The sequence below is a fragment of the Pecten maximus genome, chromosome 10 (genome assembly GCF_902652985.1).
Source record: "Pecten maximus chromosome 10, xPecMax1.1, whole genome shotgun sequence".
Lineage (NCBI taxonomy): Eukaryota > Metazoa > Mollusca > Bivalvia > Pectinida > Pectinidae > Pecten > Pecten maximus.
The window spans coordinates 27,380,187-27,408,156 of record NC_047024.1 but is presented as its reverse complement, the minus strand read 5'-3'; the positions used below and the strand labels follow the sequence as shown (position 1 = coordinate 27,408,156).

Below are 27,970 nucleotides of genomic sequence, written 5' to 3'. Positions count from 1 at the left end.
ATTTCATATGTAGGTTTCCCTTGGTGCCTAGTTATGCATATTACATTTTGAGACCTATCGGAAAACAACATGGCCGACAGGCAGCCATCTTGGATTTTGACAATTGAAGTTTGTTATCGCTATTTCTGAGAAAGTACTGAAGGGATCTTTCTCAAATTTTATATATAGGTTCCCCTTGGTGCCTAGTTATGCATATTTCATTTTGAGACCTATCAGAAAACAACATGGCCGACAGGCAGCCATCTTAGATTTTGACAATTGAAGTTTGTTATCGCTATTTCTCAGAAAGTACTGAAGGGATCTTTCTCAAATTTTCGTATTTAGGTCCAATTGAAGTTTGTTATCGCTATTTTACAGAAGGTACTGAAGGGATCTTTCTCAAATTTCATATGTAGGTTCCCCTTGGTCCCTGGTGTTGCATTTTGGGACCAATCCGAAAACAACAGACAGCCATTATCGCTAAATCTTAAATTTTATATATAGGTTCCCCTTGTTTGAAAAGTACTAGAGGGCTGTTTCTGAATTTACACAGATTAGTAAGACTTAGAGGAAGGGAAAAGTAGAGAAAAGATCAATCTGACATGGAACCTATAAAGATCATTCAATGGTGGGCGCTAAGATCCCTCTGGGATCTCTTGTTTGATATTCTGATCGCTGATGGGGAAAATCAACATATTGTTTGTTTTAGTTTTTGTGGTTTGCGGAAATATTTGCAAGCCGACTTATCGTGATTCAGATAGAGAAGATGTTTGACCGTATAAATCGCGTTAAGTTGATACTAGAATAGATAACTTTTCATATCGACTACAGATAATCAACTTCCTCCTCGTGACTTGTAAATTGGAGATAATGTAGTGTAGCTGGCAGTACGTAGTGTAGCTGGCAATACGTAGTGTAGCTGACAATATGCAGTGTAGCTGGCAGTATGTAGTGTAGCTGGCAGTACGTAGTGTAGCTGGCAGTACATAGTGTAGCTGGCAGTACACAGTGTAGCTGGCAGTATGTAGTGTAGCTGGCAGTACGTAGTGTAGCTGGCAGTACATAGTGTAGCTGGCAGTACACAGTGTAGCTGGCAGTATGTAGTGTAGCTGGCAGTACGTAGTGTAGCTGGCAGTACATAGTGTAGCTGGCAGTACACAGTGTAGCTGGCAGTACGTAGTGTAGCTGGCAGTATACAGTGTAGCTGGCAGTACATAGCGTAGCTGGCAGTACGTAGTGTAGCTGGCAGTACATAGTGTAGCTGGCAGTACGTAGTGTAGCTGGCAATACGCAGTGTAGCTGGCAGTATGTAGTGTAGCTGGCAGTACGTAGTGTAGCTGGCAGTACGTAGTGTAGCTGGCAGTACGTAGTGTAGCTGGCAGTACATAGTGTAGCTGGCAGTACGCAGTGTAGCTGGAAGTACGTAGCGTAGCTGGCAGTACATAGTGTAGCTGGCAGTACACAGCGTAGCTGGCAGTACGTAGTGTAGCTGGTTATACGCAGTGTAGCTGGCAGTACGTAGTGTAGCTGGCAGTACGTAGTGTAGCTGGCAATACGCAGTGTAGCTGGCAGTACGTAGTGTAGCTGGCAGTACGTAGTGTAGCTGGCAGTACATAGCGTAGCTGGCAGTATGCAGTGTAACTGGCAGTACATAGTGTAGCTGGCAGTACATAGTGTAGCTGGCAGTAGATAGTGTAGTTGGCAGTACATAGTGTAGCTGGCAGTACGTAGTGTAGCTGGCAGTACATAGCGTAGCTGGTAGTACGTAGTGTAACTGGCAGTACATAGCGTAGCTGTCAGTATGCAGTGTAGCTGGCAGTACGTAGTGTAGCTGGAGAGTATGCAGTGTAGCTGGCCGTATATAGTGTAGCTGGCAGTACATAGTGTAACTGGCTGTATGCAGTGTAGCTGGCAGTACGCAGTGTAGCTGGCAGTATGCAGTGTAGCTGGCAGTACATAGCGTAGCTGGCAGTATGCAGTGTAGCTGGCAGTATGCAGTGTAGGTGGCAGTATGCAGTGTAACTGGCAGTATGCAGTGTAACTGGCAGTACATAGTGTAGCTGGAAGTATGCAGTGTAGCTGGCAGTACGTAGTGTAGCTGGAGAGTATGCAGTGTAGCTGGCAGTACGTAGTGTAGCTGACAGTATGCAGTGTAGCTGGCAGTATGCAGTATGCAGTATGCAGTGAGCACTGTGACTATATGTAGTTAAAATAAAGCAAGCAGTGTATGCCATTGTAAGCAGTGAAAATATATGTACATGTAGGTAAAATATAACTAACTGTATGTAATAAGCAGGACGCCGTAATTAACGCATATTTAACCAGAATCCAACAAACATTTTTTTGAAAGTTTAGATTTCCGGGATTTTTATTATCATTGTTATTATTATAACCACGACTTCATCTTTTAGTTTGGTATCTGAATTTTCGATTTGTAATTTGTTTTGCTTTTTTTTTTTTTTAATTTTAAAATATCTGTTGACATGTGATTTGTGTATTTACTCTTTCTGAGAGATGTTTTACTTGAACTAGTATGTTTTTTGACCTACCATCCCAGGACAACACTGCTATACTTACGCTTGATATCCGTACTTTCGAAACATTAATCTAGTTCCATTTTAAAGTTTAAATTTCGTCGTTTATCACTGTACCGACCACTGAATAACACATGTACACGGGTTGGGTCACTAGGTCCGTCGGGTAACCTCATTTATCTGTCTCGAATTCGACTCGAGAACAAACGTTGCTAGGGACGTCGAAACACATCAATTATGTAACGACACAGCTTAGAATAAAAGAAGCGATATTCTTAAGAGAATACGTTTTTTTCTTCTTGAAAGTAAGTTTTATATTTTCGTACCTACGCATTTTAAACTCCGTGTATTCTTTCAACATACAACTCATGCTAGCGAGAATTTCCACTGTAGCCTAGTGATAGAATGCACGCCCAGAGCGCGATAGCTCAGTCGGTTAGAGTGCAAGCCACGTGATCTCAGGTGTGTGGTTCGACACTCCCTACCCGTGTCGGTGTGACGTGGTTCGACACTCCCTACCCGTGTCTGTTTGTGTTTCTTGGGAAGATTAGACACGGGCCGGTCTGTGTTGTCGTGGTTGTGTCCTTGGGCTATACATCTACCCTAATTGCTCTTGTTCCGTGAGGTAGTTACCAACTACTACAGGGATGGCCCACCTCACAATGACCCGTATATAGCCATATGATTGTCACAGTCCAACAGTTGTCGTTATCATCACAGGGTAAACATGTCAGCATTAGAAGTCCTTCAAGTTTCCCGGGGTTCAGAATTGTACCTGACCAAAGGTCAAACTTAGTGGTTTAATTAAATTTGTAGAATCTTAAATTATCCCAAGGAAGAGGTAAGAATTAAGAGAAATTTTGCACTTGCCAATTGGGCAAAATATAAACTTATCCACAGACTTAATCTACTGGCCCTGGGACATCGGACGTTTTTCTCGCCCTTTATTATTGTGATGTCATTACTGTCCTAACAGGGTGGTATACCCTCACGTGATAGAAATCAACAATATATATTGATTACCAATGTAACAATAAGATTAAAATACATTCATAAATGTTTGACTAAGTATTCATTCACAGACATGTAACCCCCCCCCCCCCCCCCCCCCCCCCCATTCCTCTCCCCTTACTTTTTTATGTGTCGAGTAACATAAATCTATCCTTGATCATAGATCATATCTGTCAGAGTGATACGATTAATATTCATATTTTTATTTGTAATCTATGCATGATGACAAGTTACAATAGTTTTAAAATGATATTCATATTACACAAGTTTATATACCAAATTATCATCTTACCACATATCCCTGTCTATGGCGTACCACAGGGACCTGAAATTTAGTTACAGTCTATATAACACATTTTCTGACGTTTTGAAGACTAAACGTTTTAGAGGGCAAGATTAAAATTTTGTAAAAATGAATCCCCTTACCATCCTTCGTTATATAATGAACACCAGGGTGTCATTTTTATCAAACTTTAATCTAGCCCCATAAAACGTTTGAAAATGTGCTATACATGTATATACAAGGGAAGGTCCTAATACACGTAGACTGTAACCAATTCTCAGGTCCCTGTGTAGCATACTATTGAACTATTTTGTTCTCGAGTTTCAAACACAAATTACCGGGATATTAAAGTGCCGGATGTTCCCCTGTAAATCACGCATCGTGTAACTTCACATATGGGAACAATTTTGTGTGAAATCTAGATAATATGATTGCACATGCTTTGACTGTCAGGAGCACGACGGGTTAAAAAGTTACTGTAAAAGATTTTACGAGCAAACATCCGTTGATCTGCTCAAGTGTACTCCTTGATCATAAATTGTGTGTTAATATCACGGCGAATTGGTACACACACTCCCAGTCCACGGTCCATATCATAACTAGCTTGTTCCTGTATCGATACATTTACACCAAGTACCTGTTGTATAAAATTATGATGAATTTCAAAGATGTAGAATAATGGATGAATAAGAATGTCTGTGACAACACCTCACTTAAACAGTGGCGATCGAGTTACCATCTATGTGTTTATTTTTGTTCTGTTGAAACAAGCGGAAATTGATAGTTGTTTGTTTGTTTGTTTGTTGGGTTAATCATCACTTGAACCGTAAGTCAGGGCCATTGTGAGGTGGGGGGTCTCCTTGTAGTAGTTGGTGACTACCTCACTGAACAACATACGGGAGGCCCATCGCATGCCAGCTAGATCAATGAAGGTGTCTTTCCCAATGATACAACCACCACAGCACAGACGCCCGTTTTTGAACTACCGAGAAACGCAAACCGACACCTGTAGCGGGCGTCGAACCACGCACCTCGAAACTTGGATCAAACCGACTGAGGTATCGCGGCCAGACTTGGGTAATGCAACATGAAAAAGGGCTGGTCCAGATAATCAACAAAGTAAGGGGGGCAACTCTATAATGTAAATGCTTATTTGAATTGTAGATATATTGTTTAAGATACAATATCGGGGTTGTCTTCCTCTCCGTTGTAATTCTCGAGTTACTGTCATTTTGTTTATCCAAAGATACATCCACATTTCCGCTTCTGTCGTGTCTGTCTTTTACCACTGACCTTCAGCCCCCGGGGGATACCCCCCCTACCGAACTCTTCCCGTCTTGTCCACCCCTCATCGCCTGGATTTCACTGTCAATCTTTTTTTTTTTTGACAACTGCAAACACATGTCAGAAATCTTCAAACCTTACTTCCGACAGACAAATAAACAGTGTCTCGTGCTGTATTTTATATTACCAGTCTAATGTCACTTAAAACTCCGGAAGTTATTTATAAATATGTTAAATTCATTTTAACGCCGTGTGAACTGCCATGTCAGATGCTCCGTTTATAAGGAGATGTTACACAGACGTCGTCCCGTCTAGTAGAAACAGCAGGCGGTTAACTAAACGCTTTATTTATTTTACAACAGTTGCGAAAGAAGTTATGTCAACGTGTATTAATCACTTTTGCTGGCCCTGATGAAAGCACGTGAGGGGTCTTACTTTGGGAGAAAACGTACCTTAACTTTTCGAACCCCGGCCTTCTAGGTGAAAGGCGACTGCGTTACCACTGCGCCAACCGACCACCAATGAAGTTATATAATATATCAATATACTTTGTTAACTCCGTAAATGAGCCAAACCATGCCATTTAACTTGGTGAGGTAATGAATGTGTTCAGACTTCAACTTTACATTCATATCAGGTTTGAAGCACACATGTGTAACAGGTGTGAAACATATATGTGTACATGTATAAAACATACAAGTGTACAGGTATGAGTGTAACAGGTGTGAAACATATATGTGAACATGTATAAAACATACAAGTGTACAGGTATGAGTGTAACAGGTGTGAAACATATATGTGTACATGTATAAAACATACAAGTGTACAGGTATGAAAAATACACGTGTACAGGTATGAAAAATACACGTGTACAGGTATGAAACATATATGTGCACAGGTGTGAAACATACATGTGTACAGATGTGAAACATACATGTGTACAGGTGTGAACCATATATGTGTACAGGTGTGAAACATACATGTGTACAGGTGTGAACCATATATGTGTACAGGTGTGAACCATACATGTGTACAGGTGTGAAACATACACGTGTACAGGTGTGAAACATACATATGTACATGTTTGAAACATACATGTATACAGGTGTGAAACATATATGTGTACAGGTGTGAAACAGGTGTGAAACATATACGTGTACAGGTATGAAACATACACGTGTACAGGTATGAAACATATATGTGCACAGGTGTGAAACATACATGTGTACAGATGTGAAACATACATGTGTACAGGTGTGAACCATATATGTGTACAGGTGTGAAACATACATGTGTACAGGTGTGAACCATATATGTGTACAGGTGTGAACCATACATGTGTACAGGTGTGAAACATACACGTGTACAGGTGTGAAACATACATATGTACATGTTTGAAACATACATGTATACAGGTGTGAAACATATATGTGTACAGGTGTGAAACAGGTGTGAAACAGGTGTGAAACATATACGTGTACAGGTATGAAACATACACGTGTACAGGGGTGAAGGGAGAAAGAGTGACTCAATAAACTGTTCGAGACAGAGTAGGCAGATCAAAATTCCTCTGACTCCTATCTAGTTTTACTCAATGGTGACGAATGCATACAGGAGAGGGATGGGTAGATATGTTTCCCGTCAACGGGCGAATGATAGTCGGAGACAGAGAGAGAAGGCAAAGTTGTCTTTTGGTGCATGGTGATGAACCCTCCATACACTCGCAAAACATCGCCATATTTATTCTAATAAGATAATAGCGGACAATGACATATCTGTAAAAAGTTCCTTTTAAATGTCATCTGTCTCTCAACCACCAGCGGTAATACAAATATAAATCTGTTATTTTCCAACACTTTGATTAATCGTCCTGTATGTCCGGAGAGCTTACGAAACGCCAAACAGTATTCAGGGTAAATGCCTTTTTGTTTCTATATAAGTAATGTTATTGCAACCGCATGTCTCAATACAGAGCATCCTTTGTGTCGTGTCTCTAATTCATCCACAGGGATTCGACAACCAGCAAGAACAGAAAGATTAAAAAAAGATATTTTTGCTTAGTTTTTTCCCCATCAGCTATGTTTACCCAAAACATACACGTGTCAAAATCAATGCCTATGGTACGGAATCTGTTCGTGAAAATTTTCCTAATAAGATTCTGAAGAATCTGATTCTGAATCTTCTAATAAGAACTGCAAACCTTCCAAGTTAATGCAGAGGTTCTGCGATATTCCCCCAAGAAATCATCGGCTGTTTTAATTGATATAACCAAAAAAACATGAAACTTTCTTTTATCTTGAATATTAAATGCGAATTTTGTATTATGAAAATCGGCAGGTAATTATCATCAATACGAGCTTAATATGTTGGTGATAAACAATCGTCAATAGCTCTTTAATTACTATTTTGATTGAGAAAGCAAGACAATAGGAAGTATTTTCCAAATTAATTCATATATTTCACATGAATATCGTTGATCCAATGACTTATAAACCTTCCTCGAATGTATTCATGCATTGTTAAATTTAAGTATAATTGCATTGTATAAGGGCTTTATATAAGCTGTATAACTTGTGCCACATCCATTTGTATAGCGATTGGGTGCCGTAGATCGTGAGTTCGAGGCCCGGTCAGGGCACGAGTCAAAAAGTTGTCTGCCTTCGTCATTTGTGTTGCTAAGTTATATATCTATTTATTAGCACAATGTATCATAAGCTGGGGGTATTTCTGGCTAGGCGATTGGGTGCCGTAGATCGTGAGTTCGAGGCCCGGTCAGGGCAAGAGTCAAAAAGTTGTCTTCCTTCGTCATTTGTGTTGCTATATATTTAAGTTAAAACAACAACATTTTGATAAGTCTTGTTGTGAGGTACATGTATAAGCGAAAAAGAAGTGGATTCGCTGAAACAAGTATTTAATTAAATTATCTTGTTCAGGTGTGTATTGGTTGACATTTTATTTACCTGATTTTCATCACGAGATTTTTTTTTATCTCGCTTGAGTCTATTCTAGATGAAAAATAGAAGGATTGTATCTTAACAGACATCGACCAATCGTATCCCTCGTATTAGACATACATCGACCAATCGTATCCCTCGTATTAGACATACATCGACAAATCATATCCTCGTATTATAAACTACTCTAGTCTATACATTGTTGTAATTGGCGTTATCGTATGTATTTCCTATCCTTAAGGGTCTGTCAGATATCAAAGTTGTCGTGGTCAGTACTGGTCAGTATCCTCTCACGAGCAATACCTATATATCACGCACATATTGTCTGTGATATTCACGATCTTATCTTTTCGATGGTTTTCCTGTTGGTGGTAAATTACGAATCAACGTGCCGACGAGAGGTCCCGAACTTATCCTCACCCCGAACCGCTGATTCTGACACGGTTATAAACGAGCATGTTTTTGAAGATATGTTGGATTTCGGACTAAACTAAAAATTGGTCAAGACCCCACTTTAGGAAATCCAGTATCAGATTCCACACTCTAGCTCCACACGGGATTAATGTCTTTTCGGAAGTAAAATCTACGTGATGTTTTGTAAGATTTCGGACTTTAAGGAAAATATCAAGATGATAATTTATCTTGTCGGGTCAAAACCTTACTTTATCAGCCCCTATAACATTCCACTTATCCTTTGATACTGTGAGTATCAGGGATTCCATGAGCGAGCATGTTTTGAAGTTAATTTGCAAGATATGTATGATGCATATGGATATCTTACTCGACCAATACCATATGTATCGAAAGGTCAAAGCCCGCTTTTGGAGATCTTATCGGACTTACCCGTTCAGGTCAGTTAAAACTGTCCAACCTAAACAGTCATCGAACCATTAACTTTGCGCGTGTGGCCTTCTGTTTAGAGCATATATACTATATACATATATATGTGCACGTGAAATGTGGCCTATATCACACAAGCAGCTTCCATCAGTAACAATACAAAACACATTGTAACAATGACTAATATTGATGTCTTATTCAGAAGATATATTGATATAATTGGTTTGTTTGGTTTCGTTATTTATTTATTTATTTACATGTATTTATTTCTTATTTATTTTTTAATTTAAATTTTATATATTTATTTAAATCTTGAAGGGCGATTATCAAGCCTTCCAAAATACGTTTTGGTATACTGGAATTATTCAGTAATACCAGGTAATACCATGCAGCTAAGTTGTTGGGGTTGGGAGGAGCGGGTACAGCAATCTTCTCCTTCTAGTATAAGGGACAGACTCATATTTTTGAGTACATTGGACATGGGAGGGGCCATGTCAGTCTTTACCCTAGTTACCTCAATGCCATCCAAATCGTTTTTGTACACAGTAGTCGTATACATCTCTTTCTGACTTCGCTTGTCTAAGAGGATGACATTTTACATTAGAAAATTTAACACGTTTTTTAACATTAAATTCCCATAAAAGGTATACATTATATCACTCTGAGTACATATTAATGGAGAACGAAAATGGGTATTACGAGTATTGGATTTCTAACGACAAATCACTATGAATGGATTACATATTGAGGTCATTTTTAGGGAGATAACATTTATTGTTCTGTGTTAACGTGAAATACAGTATTGGAATTCAATAACGTTATTTCGATTTACGAAACTAATCAATATCAATCCATCCCAGTGTGCATTGGGGTCCTCTTGCGCAAGGAACGTGGGCGATAGCAAATCAAAATAATTATGTGAGTGAACATTGGATCATGTTTACGTGAGTGAGCATTGGATCATGGTTATGTGAGTGAGCATTGGATCATGTTTACGTGAGCGAGCATTGGAACATGGTTATGTGAGCGAACATTGGATCATGTTTACGTGAGTGAGCATTGGATCATGGTTATGTGAGTGAGCATTGGATCATGTTTACGTGAGCGAGCATTGGAACATGGTTATGTGAGCGAGCATTGGAACATGGTTATGTGAGTGAGCATTGGAACATGGTTATGTGAGCGAGCATTGGATCATGATTATGTGAGTGAGCATTGGATCATGATTATGTGAGCGAGCATTGGAACATGGTTATGTGAGCGAGCATTGTAACATGATTATGTGAGTGAGCATTGGAACGTGATTATGTGAGTGAGCATGAGGACACAAATCCCCAACCCCTGATTCATATATACAGTGTACGTACATGCGCCAAGTTCACAGGAAATTACGATTGTTCAGCATTTTTCAACCCGAGTTATCCATTTAATTTTACAATGAAAATAGCAAAATAATAATATGTTAATTACAATATCTATCTACCCTATATGAAAAAGTACTTCCGCCTCTATGTCAGCCCTGTGCATGTTCATTAACCAATCAAAAGTGTTGTAACAAAGCCAACATGTTCATTAACCAATCAAAAGTGTTGTAACATAGCCGACATGGTTGAATGTATTTTGATATATTAAACATTAATAATGTGTTGTTTTAATCATTGAGATGATAAATAGCATTACAGGTGTGTATATGACATATATACTGGAAAAATTATCTGGCATGATAGCGTACTAGTTAGCGAATTTATTCCGCGAAAGTTATCTCGCGCCCAAAGTTATTTAGACGGTTAATTAATTTAGTATTAACGGTTTGTTATATTTACCGCGCATATCGCATTATTCGATTTCGATCTTTGCACATGGTCTCTGATGAACTGGTCTATGCGTAGAGTGGGTCACTATGAATTATTCTGCAACTGTCAGACCATGTTACGAGAAAATAACCCTGACCTTTCCCTTCTGTTGGTTCGACAATTATTATAATACATGAATGTAGAAGTTCAAATTTGGAAATCTATTTTTTGTTTATTTTGGAGATGAAACAGTATTTTCTTGTCCACGTAATACTCTATTGAATGACGTTGGGATGTGTATGAGCTTGTAGGTTTTATTTTTCTCTAGAATCGCTTAAAATGTGGAGACTACAAAGAGATCATTAAAATAACATGATAATTAACATTAAACTGGCCCAGAACAAAAGAAAGAAAAAAGATAATTCAAGATCTTAACAGCTTCGTGATATCAACGATTTTGAGATATCGTATTAAACCACTCCAAACAAACACACGTGCACAACCTCCATCGTCCCTGCCCTCTCCTAACAAACACACGTGCATTGCCCCCAACGCCCCGCCCCTCCTAAAACACACGTGCATTACCGCCCCGCCCCGCCCGCCCCGCCCGCCCCGCCCCGCCCCGTCCAACAAACACACGTGGCCACATCCACCGCCTCTGCCCTTCCAAATAAACACACGTGCACCACCTCAACCGTCCCGCATTTCCCAACAAACACATATGTATTACCTCCTGGTGCTGTTAGATGGCCTAAGCTTAAAAGAAAATGTCTTATTTATAAATATTTGAGGATTGAGAGCTCTGTTTCCAACACAGGGTTCTACACGTATTAATGTATATGTAATACATACATATGTGCTGTTGGTTGGAAATTCATACTAAGTCCCTGTGTGTATAAGATATGAGTAACAATTATGTTAACAATTATGCGATGCACGGAGAAAGTTAATATACATACATGTATATGTAAACGTAAAACTCATATTTCGAAATTACTTTCATGTATTCGATACCATTCTACATATGTTAGAAGGAAGATTTATTAATTATGGATTGGTAGGCGCTACACAAACGCTTGTTAAGTACATGTATATCATATATACACTGGAAATTTGATTATAATTACCTATTGTATGCAATATTATGCTAATCATCTCGATTTAAAATGAGTGCTGAATACATTACTGAGTTTACTGACGACTATGTCTGTTCTTTCTCTAATTCGTAAAGCGTCTAGTAACGTCACAGTCTTATTTCAATGAAGGTCAATTTCAATGTCAATTATGTGCCTGTGAATGTCATACATTTTATGTCAACAACATCAAGCAAGAACACTGTGTAACTATGTTAACCAAGTTTATATTGAATATAACTTCTGGCCGTGCCTTTGCAGTCCCTCCCCAGAATAATTGTTCCTTACATTAACGATGTAGGACTCTGATGGTGATGATTAATCAATAAACTTATCGACGAATTGTGTAACTGTGAATTAGGGATCCTTCTTTTGGAGAGATGTCAAGAATAACCGTAAAGTATTGATGTTAACCTCGATTACAAGGTCAAGTGTCTATGACAAAGGCCAAGGTTATAAAGGTAAATTTAGTTACAAAGTTCCTGTGACTGTGACAGAGATACCTATATCAATGTCATTGATTCCAGGTAAGAGGTGATAAAATTGATTGTGGTCAGCTTGGAGCTAGATTTGGTAACATGTTTCTGTGTTTGTGACAAATAAAGCTAGATTTGGTAACATGTCCCTGTGTTTGTGACAGGTAAACACGTAAATTACCTGATATCTTGTCTGTCAGACAGTTGAAAGTACATATGTAATGGACACTAGACTAAACGAACCGACATATAAGTTATGTTCTACAACAATCCGGCCTTGTTGAGGGAAGCACATCACTCAATGTGAGTCATCGCGATATTACGAAGACCAGTCACATGACATCTGTATATCCTAACGTCCTCGTCATGTAATTGATGAATATTCTGTATTTTACTAAAATAAATAGATAAATAGAAAAACAATAAAAGAAATAAATAAAGAAATAATGAATAAAACATGGTTATGACTGAAGGCTTGCAGTTCCGTAAAATATATTTCAACGACTTAAATACACTGAAAATGTTAAAAAAAGAAGATAATATAACAAAATAAACTGTGAATGAAACACCTGACATCGGGATTGTGAGTTTTTAATGGAAACTTATGCTAATCGACTGGTAACAAATTGATTCATTAGATTATATTGATCTCCCAACTTGTCTCCGGGTAGGGCTAATAGTTAATATCTTGCATATTATAAGTCAACGTCATAAAATACAAGTAAGACAATGTAAATCAATGAACAGGCATTCGAACTCCGGAAGATGGACCTTCATCCAGTTTGGAATTTTATCTATGTAGTCTGTCTCAATAAGACGCTTGGTTGATTCGTCAAAGTTGAAACACTTGGAATCGTGGTACCTAACATCCGGATAAAAAAGGGACCGTGGTGTTGGCTGTGAAATCCCTGTGAGTTTAAAACACATTTCCGATTGCTGGTAGCAAAGGAAATACTGGTTTATATAACACTGAATAGGTGTATAATGCAATGCTTGACAAATACTGATAAAATAAGTTTGTCTGCATTATGCATGTAATGCATGTTTTGCACAAAAATTGCTCCTGTCATTAGTTATTTTATAACAATTGATAAACATTTACTAGCTGAAAAAATGTCATTTTCAACGAGATTTTAAATCAATAGGGCATGCTACTCATAATTAATGTATTATTACAGAGACTGGCGACGACTGACATCTCCTTTAACGAATACTGCGTTTGAACTTCGTCTTTTTAGATGTAATTGAGAATTGCTTTCTAATGAATATTTTGGAGCCACATTAAGTTTTTCTCAGTAAATTCCAACTCTCTCTCTTTCACTGTTTCTCCAAAGGTGTGATTTACACTTAATGTAGTGGTCGAGTAGAGAGATTTTATCTATTGACCACATTAGTGTGTCCAGTTAGTACCAGGTAGTTACAAATTACTCCAATATAGCACACCCTTATTTTCTGCCCAGAGCAAGGCTAAAGAAAACCGATAAGACGGTCCCAATCAAACTATCGTGACGTCACATCAAACTATGTGTCACGTCACTTCCGCATTGAAGAAAGTTCAAACCCCCTCAAGATATTAGGGAATCTGATCATCGGATGACTTGAAACGCCAAAACAATGTGCCTTTAACACAGAACAGATGTGTTTGTATATCAGATCTAGACTGTTAAACACTGTGAATTCACTGACGATTCATCATCGACATTGGTTCAATTTGTGACACGTGTTACGGTCACCTTTCATTAATTCAATGGCAAATAAAAACTTCGATGTTTATTTTTGAGTTTTTATTTGCTGTATTGTGCCAAGCAATAGACTTATACCGCTGCTAGTTGACATTAAATTATCATTTGTACAATCGGAACATCTCGTCCAATTCCGTCAAGGTTTGATTATGATGCTTGACGACATTGACCAGATGTTGCGAATGATACTCTGGGTTTATCGAAAGAGGATGGGCATATGCATTGTAATGACAAAGACTTAGCCATACATCACTTAAAGAAACGAAATCCCTCACGAGACTAAATAAAAACAGGCATGTTCTCGCCTCCCGACTTACCAGTTGCATGTTTTCTTCTGTAAGGAAGTCGAGCGAGATAATTGGAACTGGTAAGGAGAATGAAAAAATATTAATCTTAATAAAAAAAATCAACATGATTTTTATGATCTTGTTGGCACAAGGTAAAGATAGATCATTGACACGCATTATGATACACAAGATAACGTGTAAAGTGTAGTGTCGCACTAAAGCGATATGGAAATGAACACGGCTTGTTGATATCAATCATTTATTCTTGTTCAAACACACACCAACTGCCGAGAGTTTCCGTATAGTATGATGGCTCGTGCTGTCGGTGGTGTACAGACATATATTAGGGCCTCTGCATGACAGCCACATGCCTATCGTTAAATGCCAAGCTGATATATATCGTACATATATTTCAATGCTCCGTGATATTAAACCATACATATCTACTTGACGGTATAACGTTAATTGGCGAGATTTGTTTGTTTTGTTTGAACGTCCTCGCGCCAGTCGGGGTCATGTGAGGACGGAAATAGCGAGGGTCGATGATATTCAATGACAATTTCGGGACATTGTAATCAATCAATTTCGATGTGTATATGTCTATTTAACGATCTACTCATTGATAGAAATTTGAATAACAAACGTAGTTAGGAATGAATATAGATACAGGCTATAAAACAAATTACTATCAGGAAGTATGCTTAATTAAACTCGTCGTGATGGAAGTTGTCAGTTGCGGAGGGAAATTAAATTTAAATTTCAAACTCATCTTTTAGAAAAGAATATATTTACGCTGTAGATATTAAAACCATAGATAAAATATCATGAACAATTGTATAGTATATTGTAGAATATATTAGTAGTATTTATTATTATTGACAAATGTTTATGTTGTTATAATTGTACGCTTATTAGCCGCAAGGCTTCAAGTGAAATAAACATTGAACATATAGAAATCAAACTAATGTATGCCATAACACATGGAAAATTGAATTATTTAATGTCATCTTAGTCCATTTATTTATACATTTGCGCTCTTTCTGTTTCAGGTAGTAGTATTGTGCGATGATGAACCGGAAGCGGAAGCAGACAAACAACAAAACTGCCGGAGGTGTAAATCCGGATATTATGCTATCCTAAAATGTAACGATAATCATGACACTATATGTGCCGCTTGTCCGGAAGGTAGTTATACCTCCGATCTTAATCTACATGAAAAATGCACCACCTGTTCTACGTGTGGTGACGGTTACTTTGTGATGACGTCATGTAGCAGGTACGCTGATACCGTGTGCGAATCGTGTTTGTCGGTGAAGGACCCGGCTCTGCCTTCCTACCGGAAGCAATGTCTCGAAGCCGCCGCGGCCGACCAGAGTTTCATTCTGCCGGAACCGGACCACGGGGATACTCTTGTGTTACCGGATATGGAGGGGTCAGCGGATGGGGGCGATGGAATTGATCTAGGTGCGGAGTTTCAAGCAGTGTTAGATAGTACCGATGATATGTTGAATGTCACACATATCATAAAAATCGACGAAAACGAAGGAAGCGGTGAAGAGGTAGAATTAAATATCGGTGAAGAGGAAGAACCAAACGTAGAAATGGATTCCACGACTGTTATTACCACAAAGAAAGATGAAAAAAGTGAGGAAATAGATCGAAATATCACTCATCAGTTTCAAACTACGACCACGAAAAATGACAAACTACCAGACGATGGTGGATCCGATGACTTCAGTCCGGTGACAACAACGACTTCCACGACAACAGCTGAATCGACAAAACCATATTTTGTTCGAATTACAGGGACACCGGATATCACCACAGTAGGATCTATACGTATTGGTGAAGGTATCGTTGTACAACCGGAAACGGAAGTCGAGTTAACGTCAACTAATGGAATCGATCCGAACGACAAGAACTATGTACTATATACGGCTGCCCCACGGAACAAACACAACAGAGGTAAAGTCCATATGACGTCATCGATATGACGTCATTACTCACGCAACACTTTTTACACTATGTACAGGGTTATTTATATCTTTATACTCTACCGCACCAATTCTTATCGAGGGCATTCCCAGATAGGCTGATATTTTCTCTGGTCCAATTACCTTGATATATTTACCGAATTGGACCGGGCTGTTTGAAATATGTGGTCCATAAACGAACTCTTCCCTCAAAAGCGCCCGCTTCATACTTTTTATCGAATATACCAGATTTTCTCAGAAACGCTAGCTTCACAAGTTAACAATTGTACTATTTTATTTCCAACACTCGCTGAACTATACATTTGTTAGTCCATTACAAACTTAACGACATCAAAATACAGATGTACTTGTACCTGGCAATAACCTATATTTAGGTACCCACCAACACTCCCTTTTTAAATAAAGTACTCGCTACCAGGTCGCGGTCTCACCCAACAATAATGAATAAAGGGGCTTGTCTGCAAGATATTGCACTAAAGAAACGTCGAGAAAACTTAAGATAACCTTTACACCCGTAATCCAGTCAGTGACTTGGGATGTTCTTTACACGATTACCAAATAATGAATGGACTTGGAAATAAATCGTTTAGAGTGTTCTGTAAATAAAGGCATATTGATTACTGGCGAGAAGGGACTATCGAGGGAAATTGATACGGCCAATATGGCGGAAAGAGGGAGTGTGTAAGAAACGGGTAATGCTTTATGTAAACTGGATAGTAAAGGACGTAAGGGGTGTGAGTGTTATATAAGAAGGGTGGATACGTAAGGGATGTGAGGGTTTAGTAAGAAGGGTGGATATGTAAGGGGTAGTGAGGGTTATGTAAGAAGGGTGGATACGTAAGAGTGTGAGTGTTATGTAAGAAGGGTGGGTATGTAAGGGTGTGAGGGTTTAGTAAGAAGGGTGGATACGTAAGGGTAGTGAGGGTTATGTAAGAAGGGTGGATACGTAAGGGGTAGTGAGGGTTATGTAAGAAGGGTGGATACGTAAGGGGTAGTGAGGGTTATGTAAGAAGGGTGGATACGTAAGAGTGTGAGTGTTATGTAAGAAGGGTGGGTATGTAAGGGTGTGAGGGTTTAGTAAGAAGGGTGGATACGTAAGGGTAGTGAGGGTTATGTAAGAAGGGTGGATACGTAAGGGTGTGAGTGTTATATAAGAAGGGTGGATATGTAAGGGATGTGAGGGTTATGTAAGAAGGGTGGATACGTAAGGGTGTGAGGGTTATGTAAGAAGGGTGGATACGTAAGGGGTGTGAGGGTTATGTAAGAAGGGTGGATACGTAAGGGGTGTGAGGGTTATGTAAGAAGGGTGGATACGTAAGGGATGTGAGGGTTATGTAAGAAGGGTGGATACGTAAGGGTGTGAGTGTTATATAAGAAGGGTGGATACGTAAGGGTGTGAGTGTTATATAAGAAGGGTGGATATGTAAGGGATGTGAGGGTTATGTAAGAAGGGTGGATACGTAAGGGATGTGAGGGTTATGTAAGAAGGGTGGATACGTAAGGGGGTGTGAGGGTTATGTAAGAAGGGTGGATACGTAAGGGGTGTGAGGGTTATGTAAGAAGGGCGGATACGTAAGGGATGTGAGGGTTATGTAAGAAGGGTGGATAGGAAGGGTTGTGAGGGTTATATAAGAAGGGTGGATTACGTAAGGGATGTTGAGGTTATGTAAGAAGGGTGGATACGTAAGGGTGTGAGGGTTATGTAAGAAGGGTGGATATGTAAGGGTGTGAGTGTTATATAAGAAGGGTGGATACGTAAGGGATGTGAGGGTTATGTAAGAAGGGTGGATACGTAAGGGGTGTGAGGGTTATGTAAGAAGGATGGATACGTAAGGGATGTGAGGGTTATGTAAGAAGGGTGGATATGTAAGGGTGTGAGGGTTATATAAGAAGGGTGGATACGTAAGGGATGTGAGGGTTATGTAAGAAGGGTGGATACGTAAGGGGTGTGAGGGTTATGTAAGAAGGGTGGATATGTAAGGGTGTGAGGGTTATATAAGAAGGGTGGATACGTAAGGGGTGTGAGGGTTATATAAGAAGGGTGGATACGTAAGGGATGTGAGGGTTATGTAAGAAGGGTGGATACGTAAGGGTGTGAGGGTTATGTAAGAAGGGTGGATATGTAAGGGATGTGAGGGTTATGTAAGAAGGGTGGATATGTAAGGGTGTGAGTGTTATATAAGAAGGGTGGATACGTAAGGGTGTGAGGGTTATGTAAGAAGGGTGGATATGTAAGGGTGTGAGGGTTATATAAGAAGGGTGGATACGTAAGGGATGTGAGGGTTATATAAGAAGGGTGGATACGTAAGGGATGTGAGGGTTATGTAAGAAGGGTGGATATGTAAGGGTGTGAGGGTTATATAAGAAGGGTGGATACGTAAGGGATGTGAGGGTTATATAAGAAGGGTGGATATGTAAGGAATGTGAGGGTTATGTAAGAAGGGTGGATACGTAAGGGTAGTGAGGGTTATGTAAGAAGGGTGGATACGTAAGGGATGTGAGGGTTATGTAAGAAGGGTGGATATGTAAGGGTGTGAGTGTTATATAAGAAGGGTGGATACGTAAGGGTGTGAGGGTTTTGTAAGAAGGGTGGATACGTAAGGGTGTGAGTGTTATATAAGAAGGGTGGATGCGTAAGAGTGTGAGGGTTTTGTAAGAAGGGTGGATATGTAAGGGTGTGAGGGTTATGTAAGAAGGGTGGATACGTAAGGGTGTGAGGGTTTTGTAAGAAGGGTGGATACGTAAGGGGTAGTGAGTGTTATGTAAGAAGGGTGGATACGTAAGGGGTAGTGAGGGTTATGTAAGAAGGGCGGATACGTAAGAGTGTAAGGGTTTTGTAAGAAGGGTGGATATGTAAGGGTGTGAGGGTTATGTAAGAAGGGTGGATATTTAAGAGTGTGAGGGTTATGTAAGAAGGGTGGATACGTAAGGGGTAGTGAGGGTTTTGTAAGAAGGGTGGATATTTAAGAGTGTGAGGGTTATGTAAGAAGGGTAGATACGTAAGGGTGTGAGGTTTATGTAAGAAGGGTGGATACATAAGGAATGTGAGGGTTTTGTAAGAAGGGTGGATACGTAAGGGGTGTGAGGGTTATGTAAGAAGGGTGGATACGTAAGGGTGTGAGGGTTTTGTAAGAAGGGTGGATACGTAAGGGGTGTGAGGGTTATGTAAGAAGGGTGGATACGTAAGGGGTGTGAGGGTTATGTAAGAAGGGTGGATACGTAAGGGGTAGTGAGGGTTATGTAAGAAGGGTAGATATGTAAGGGTGTGAGGGTTATGTAAGAAGGGTGGATACGTAAGGGGTAGTGAGGGTTTTGTAAGAAGGGTGGATACGTAAGGGGTAATGTGAGGGTTATGTAAGAAGGGTGGATATGTAAGGGTGTGAGGGTTATGTAAGAAGGGTGGATACATAAGGAATGTGAGGGTTATGTAAGAAGGGTGGATATGTAAGGGTGTGAGGGTTATGTAAGAAGGGTGGATATGTAAGGGATGTGAGGGTTATGCAAGAAGGATGGATACGTAAGGGATGTGAGGGTTATGAAAGAAGGATGGATACATACATTTGTAAGGGGTGTGTGAGGGTTATGTAAGAAGGGTGGATACGAAATGAGTTTCTCCTATACTGATGGGGGTGGGGATTGCTCTTTTCGAAGTAGTGGTTGGGAATCGGATTCACTTTCGGCTTATATTAATGTTGAATAAACTCTATTTTAGTAAGTTGAGGGATATGTAACCATTCTAGTTTTAAACCTTATAATGAAATGCGAGTCCCGAGTTTGAAACACTCGACTTCGTTAGATCCAAGTCTGGTTGTAGTAATGAAGACACAAACAAGCGACCACACCCTATATTTCAGCATGCTGGCTAGTGTTACCTTTGAAGGAAAGAGTTCTTTCTGAAACAGCTGTAAATCGAGTGCTCCCAATGTAGCAATATCTCCATATGTTGTAGACAGGCTCAAGTACCGGAGTACATCGGCCTAATTTTACCATGTCATGTCTAGGTACTCCTGTTTCTGGTATACACAGATTCGCCACTGAATCGGAACCAATTTTGGTTAATGAAGCAGATACGATTACAGTCATTGAACCGAAAACAAAGCGAGATGCACGTGCATTGTGATAATTCACACGTGAATGTTTCATGGTATCACCGCACAGTCTCCGTTTCCACGGTACAAGTGCATCCAGTGCACAGGCGCAGACAGTTAATTAGCGACACCTAGTTTTGACTAGAACACTCTGTACAAAGGTCAAGGTCGCACCAGAAATACTTTCCCACAATTACGTTGACAGTTGACGGCGAGGAGACCCGGCCTAATCGCTTGATAAATTACCTTTGCCTTACTATTAAATATCAAATTATGTAGGAGGCTTTTATAAGAGTTGTTTCACATTAAACTAACCACCTTTTTCGATGTGTAGTTTTTTGTGGTACTCGTATGTCAAGGGTTTCACCGCTAGATGGCGTGCCGTTTTATACCAAAAGTAGAAAGCGACCTAACAGACAATTAGCTAGCTTACATTCATCATTTTGCATATAATATTAGATTCATTATGATTTGCTTTTTATATGAATATTCGTCAGGATATAAATGTAACTATACATCATTTACGTTCGTTTGACTGATATATTTGTATGGTTAACATATTTTTATGTGTAACGACGAAAATTCCGATATTATGATATTTCAAAACGTTCAGCACATGTAGCGAAACAATTTACAACAATATTTTCTATTTCATTCTCATCAGTGTATCTATACCCATACACTGACATTGACCTGTGTACATTGACCTTGACATGTGTACATTGACCTTGACCTTGTTCAAGGACATAATCAGGTATTCCTTGTTATTTCACACAGACAGCCTTGGCTGTTACTTCCGGTACTTACAAGTGATATTTCATTGTCACACTCGATTCAGTTGTTAGAGAGGATGTCAATATTTATTGAATATTCAGTGATGAAGTCACAGTCGAATTAGATATTAAGAAATAACGTCAAAACCTATTAAATATCCAGAAATGACGTCACAATCGGTTCAATATTCAGAAGTGATGTCAAAGTTGATTCCGTGTTTGTGCTGTGATAATGTCAGAGCCGATTCAATATTTAGATATTTTTGAAATTTAAACCAAAACTTTTGGAAATTATAAGGACACATTGAATGCAAAATCTAGCGACACATTTTATAAAAATAAAATCTTATAAATTCAAATAACATGTCGGGAGTACGCCTAATTATTGTATTGGGATTCAACTGTCTATTGATGATATCTATATATTATATATAACCTTATTGAGTTTAATTAACTGATATCTGTGTTATAGTCCACCACCACCATGTTGATGATTTCCTGGACAAACCTGTCCCCACGGCGGAACAAAAGGTCGGAGCCCAAAGTTCACCCAATGTAAGTAACTTTCATACTTTATTTAGTCTATAGCACTGTAACTATAGTAACCGCTCTATCCATCCATTAGTGTATCCAAACACAAAAACGCAAGAAACTGACTGAGTTTCTGTTGTTCCTTCTGGTCTTTGTGTTAATGTGTTTCCTCCCTTACCCTGTCTTTCCTTTACTCCTCCCCTGATCTCCTGGTTTCTCTTTGACTCGTTCCCTGACATCCTTGTTTCTATGACTTGTCCCCTGACCTCTATATTTCTGTGACTCATCCCCTGACCTCTATATTTCTGTGACTCGTCCCCTGACCTCCGTATTTTTGTGACTCGTCCCCTGACCTATGGTTCCTTCCTGACCTTTATGCTTTTTGTGACTCCCTTACCTTTCTGTTTCTGTGATTCGTTCCCCTAACCCTTTGTTTCTGTGACTATGACTCGTTTCCTGACCCTATGTTTTTTACCCGTTCCTGACCCTGTATTTCTGTATGTGAATCGTTACCTGTCCCTGTGTTTCTGTGATTATGACTCATTTCCTGACCCTGTGTTTTTTATCCGTTCCTGACTCTTGTTCCCTGTTTTTACTCGTTCCTGGCGCTTTGTTTCTGTGACTATGACTCGTTCCCTGACCCCGTGTTTCTTTAACACGTCCCTGACCCCAGTTTCTGTTAAGAGTTTTGTTTCTGTGTTACAGACAGAAGATGACAGTAAGGTGACTGTTGGAGTGGTAGTAGCTATAGCTATAACAGCCGCCTTTGTTTTCTTCATCCTCGGATTCATCGTCAGCGTTCGTTGCCGCCGGTCGCGAGAGACGTTCAAGGTGATGAAGGTACGTCTGATGTTACTCAACTTAAAGCTTCCCTTTCTTATTAGTCACCTTGACTCAGTAACCTTTACGTTTACATCAGAGTTAATCGACAACCTTGACAGATTGGTACAATATTTATCATTAAAACGTAATCATGATGTCTGCAATATCACTTTGCTGGAACAAGATTGAGATAAGGAAAAGTATGTGAGTTTAAAAAATATATAATAGTTTCGAAGTTAAGGTGTAAATCCCCAGAACTGTGTAACACTGCGTCATAATCGGAAACTAGTTTCATCAATATTCCTGAACTTAAGGAAATCCGCTAGCTGAAATGTTTCCTTAGCAATGCATATATCTAGCTTGCTCCACACTTACATTCAATAACTCTTTCAATACACATTTAGTTAAGAATTGTTCAAAATTAATTAACGAAGATGAAACAGAGTCTTGATGTTAATTTTGAATAAAACTTTAATTCAAGTTGATCTTGTTTACAGAAGGTGGACAAGAACGGGTCTTGGAATAGTAACTCTGCCGTCCCTATCGCTATCGAGTACCGGGACGAGGAACGCGATGGTATTTATGATGATATAGACAAGGACACAACACACAACCCTGGGGAAAGGTCGGTAAAACAAGAGCGCATAACTCCAAAACAAGTGGAGGACTTATATGCCGTTCCAGACAAGAAACGGAAAAGCAAAGACCCAGAGCCTCAAAACGGTAAGTTTCTAGATTAGCCAATGGGCTATTACTTCAAATATATTTGAATTTCCGAAAATAACACATAAAATCAGTATTTAGAAAATTAATTCTAGAATTTCCTTATTTTTGATATGATAAACGTGTTTTACGACGAATAAGTGTCATCAATAAGCTAAATCGAACTTTCCAACACGAAGACTGTGATTCTGTGATTCTGATTTACAGTAGCATATATGTGTCCACGCAGACAAAATAATATTCGTATCAAATGTACAAGAATTGCAAATCAAGTTATACCATCTCATATTAATCACTCTTGTTGGCTCGGAGTGAAACGGGAGGTGTCTTACTGTGGGAGGAAACCGGAGTACCAGGAGAAAACCCACGTGGTCGGTCAGGTGACCCCATACATTTTCACATAGTTACCACTGTGTCACCCAACCACACCTATTAAACGAACCCTTTTACCAGAGACCTAAACCAATGGATGTGTGAATGTATAAAAATGGCTTTATATTTACTGTTTCAGACAATATCGACAGAATAAGGTTCATTGATGAGACAACGGATGATGAATTTGGAACTAAAGATGAGGAGATCCTCGGTTTGCTCCGGAAGAGCCGTGAAGGGTTGATCCATGAACACAATGAATCCATACCTCGTTTAGACGACTCCGACAGCGGCGCCGACGTCGGTCCATCAGACACGCCACCTGTCGAAGTTAATCATCACCAAGGGGAGACAATGATGCAAGACCCAAATGTAATCATTGAAGAGGACGAAGATGAGGAGGATTCCGAATCGTCGCCGATGCTTACAAATAATTCCCAAGAGAACAACATGCCAGAAAAAGATGAATGTGATTCGAATGAGGATTGATGAAGGTGTGTTGGTGTGCATAATTTTGATGACTTATGAATTTTGTGTTAACGCGTCATCATGTTATGTGTTTCGCGGAGAAGCTGACAGATTACCATAGAAAGCATTAAACTTCATAGTGATGTCATCGATTTATGTATAAATTTTCGATGTCCCTATCAAGTCAGATAATACGTCAATACAAAATATGACTTTCATTACAAAGTACCACTGAGACAGTGATTTGACTGTTGGGACATTTTTTTAATAAACTAAAAACAGAAACGAACAACGGACAACGAAAATGATAAATGTATGTGTAATCGATAAGTGATCTATAACACAGGGGTAAGACACTGAATGCAGCAAACACAAAGATTGTAGTTATATCGTCTTTTTTCTGTGTAAATTTTGTCTAGCCCCTGTGTTCCAGTGTTAATACAATTGGATTATTGTTTGATATACAAACTTTCGCATTATAAAGTGCTATTAGGAAATGTGCCCATTGAAGTGCTCAAATCGGACGAAATAATGTATATATAACAGGCGGTATTAGTCACTGGTTGTGAAAAGGTATAGAACACAGGGATTTGGCCAAACTTCCTTATCACACAAGCTGTATGTGCATTTCAAGCTACTTACACATACATGGGCTGTGAAATTTGTGTCAAGTCCCTGTGTATGAGGATCAGCAAAGTCCACAATTAAGTGTCTTATTTAGCATTTTAATTTATTATTCTATCGTTTTTATTGCATAATATGAAACCTAGTGTTGATAGACTGTCTGCAGTGGTGTATTATGCCTGTCAAGTTGTCAACAGGTTTGAATACAACACGACGTATATATCGTGTCAAAGAGACAGAGAAAAAATGTCACTTCGTTTGTGGTCATTGTTATTTTAGAGACTATCTTTAGATTAGAGTTTTTTAAATTACAAGTTTATCATAGCTTAACTCATTTTCCAAGTTCATGAAGCGTTAAGTTCCTATTGTCATCAGAAATCATGTGTTCGATACAAACGTTTCATTGACCATGAACGACGCATAAATAGATCTGATTTGGACTTCCATTATAGGGAAGACTAGGTTGCAGATGTTGTTAAAAATTTCATTAAACAATCCTAATTTGTGAACAAGCAGATCAACAGAGGTCAACCTGAAATTCTACACTCGGTACAAAGGTCTGACCACGAAGAAAAATAAATAAAGATAAATTCCGTTGCCACAGATTTCAATTAGATATTGATTAGTCATTTCGCTCTACAACCGTTTAGGACAGTAAGTATTCTGCTTCATAAGTATTTTTTGGTCGCTCTTGAATGTATTGTCACCGCTCAAATCGTAAACACTGAAATGTGTAAATAATGTATATATGTATATATACTAGAACGTTAGTGCAATAATGACACTTGCTACAATATAATAAATAAAATATAATGAAAAGTGGCGTTTTATTAAAATTGAAGTGGAAATGAATGTGTTTGATAGATGTAGTATGGGAGTTTAAACGAAACATGGACTCTAAAAGAGTGAGAGACAACCGGAAAAAATAACCGGAAGTAACGATAATATGAAATATATAAACATTTCACTCTACCCGCGGATTGTGTGACGTCACAGTGCGTGAGGCCGCAGTGATTTGTGGATTAAACTAACTAGTCAGTTGTTTGTGCGACTCTTTAACTTATGTTTGAAGGAATTGCTTGCTTAATTTATTGGTTTTGTATAGAGTTGTGTATACAGAGCTTTTGTCTATTAATGAGGATTCATTATCTCGCTTTGTTGTTTTTGTTGAACTGCCAGATTTGTTTGAATCACGTCAGTTATTGCACGTGTAGTAGACATTGGAACGATGTTTGTGACGTCATCAAACAGAACGCTCTGAAAAGCCAAAGAATACATTTATCTAGACTTTGATTGAACTACAAATGTTTAATTTGAAGTAAACTCTTCTTGCAACCATGTTACAATTGTATGTAAAAAATGTTATTGTGACGTCATTTCCTGCACGGGATAAGCCCATGCCTGCTCTCATTAATTGCATTTTTTCGGGCAGTTTGATTATGACGTTGCAATTAAAAGTTGTTTTAAATTATGACGCCATCATCCGAAAATTCCGTTGAAATGCCATTGACATGTAAAATTAAAGTTAACCTCGAATTCGAGAATCGAAATTTCGTGTTCAAATCCTTTTTTCCGTGATCGCTTTAACTTTTCGCTCCGGATACTATCAAACACAGCTGTGAACTATAAGAGTTGTCAGCAATTTTATCAGCATGTTTTTATTATCATTATCATTATTATTCGTATTCCGAATCCCCGGGGTCAGACTGAAAATTAAAACATGGCGCTATTATTGAATGTGTTTCAGTCCACAGGATAAATGTGATCGTTTTGAGGTTTCCTTCCTTGAAAACTTTTAATTAGTAATTAGTTTATTATGTTTGATATGGATATTTCTAAAGTAAATGATTCAATTGTGTCATAAACTAGGTAACAAAATGCAAATCATTATTTAAAAAATGTTTTTGATGGTTTTTTTTTATTCCTCCGTTATTGTGGAACTCTTTTGTAAAGAAACGCATATGTAGCATATAACCTTAAATGGTTGTATTATTTTGTATCCTTCAATTAACATGTGTCCGCGATACAATCGCCGATCAATACAATTGGTGCATACATGAACATTCTAATTCGTACAAGGTTTTGAACATGTTTATGAAATGTGGAAAAAATAAAAAGATCGAAATTCACAAGATTTTATATTGTTTTCCTTGACCTAGTTTTCAACTTTATCGGAGAGTAAACTGACTACAACCCTATTCGTGAAGAAGTTTGGTTACCTTAACGTCTAAAGATAAAATGTTCTCAATAAACACCATATACCTTAACAGTGCTTTGTATGTTTATTCAGACAGATCATTTACGTTTTTTAAATATCACTTTTATAATGTTAAACAAAACAAAAGAAAAAAAGTTTTGTTAACTCTGTAAAAGAGCCATGTCTACGTATATGGGTTTTATGTAACCGCGGTGCACCCGGTTACGTGGCGGTAGGAAACTGGCGCACTGTGTCAGCTGGATGTCAAGGTGCAGGTCGACGCATGCATTCAACCTGTTATCAGTATTGTGAAATTTATGTTATTGGTGAATCACATCTTGATGACGTCACAATGACATATAAATATTTGACAACCCGAGGTCATCGTAGATTATAGGTTTTGATATCTTATCCATTTGAATTATAACAGCTCTTTGCGTTAGCTAGTAAACTAGACGAAAATAGGGACCTACACGATACATCACTTATAAATCTTTTTTAAGGAGATTGATAATTGCAATGGCGGTATTGGCATGTGTTCCGTCGTCGTGGGTATCTAGGCTGTACGAAAATCATTATAGGCAAAATATTGATTATTTCCTGTCGAGTTTTCAACGATAGAAGTTTTTTTTCCCATTACAAATCACAATGTCGAAACACAGGTAATCGCTACGATGTGCATGTATGGAAAGATCTTGTTTGGTCTAGGTCCTGGGCAATATCGTTACGGGTACCCGTGGACGAGGTCAGAGTGTACAGGGGTTGGTAACGACAAATAAATGGGAACTCCATCACTTAGATAACGGAAGTTACACAATATTCATCACATTTAAAAGCAGGGGTGTCATTCATTTAACACTAGCCCTCCACTTCTGGGTTGCGAGTTCGATACCTACGTGGGGCAGTTGCCAGGTGCTGACCGTAGGCCGGTGGTTTTTCTCCGGGTACTCCGGCTTTCCTCCACCTCCAAAACCTGGCACGTCCTTAAATGACCCTGGCTGTTAATAGGACGTTAAACAAAAACAAACCAAAGTCATTCATGTACATTCAGATTATATATAG

The 27,970-nt window shown here is 38.8% G+C and overlaps 1 protein-coding gene across 1 annotated transcript in view; it reads left to right on the top strand.

The window, feature by feature from the left end:
- LOC117335786 overlaps nucleotides 1-26,843 on the top strand; it is a 38,965-nt gene extending 12,122 nt beyond the window's left edge. The window contains exons 2-6 of the mRNA XM_033895974.1: nucleotides 15,366-16,281; nucleotides 21,644-21,726; nucleotides 22,408-22,542; nucleotides 23,022-23,247; nucleotides 23,759-26,843. Of these exons, the coding sequence (XP_033751865.1) occupies nucleotides 15,366-16,281; nucleotides 21,644-21,726; nucleotides 22,408-22,542; nucleotides 23,022-23,247; nucleotides 23,759-24,108 (1,710 nt within the window). The 3' untranslated portion in view covers nucleotides 24,109-26,843. The remainder of the gene's footprint in view (nucleotides 1-15,365; nucleotides 16,282-21,643; nucleotides 21,727-22,407; nucleotides 22,543-23,021; nucleotides 23,248-23,758) is intronic.
- The last annotated feature ends 1,127 nt before the right edge of the window (nucleotides 26,844-27,970 follow it).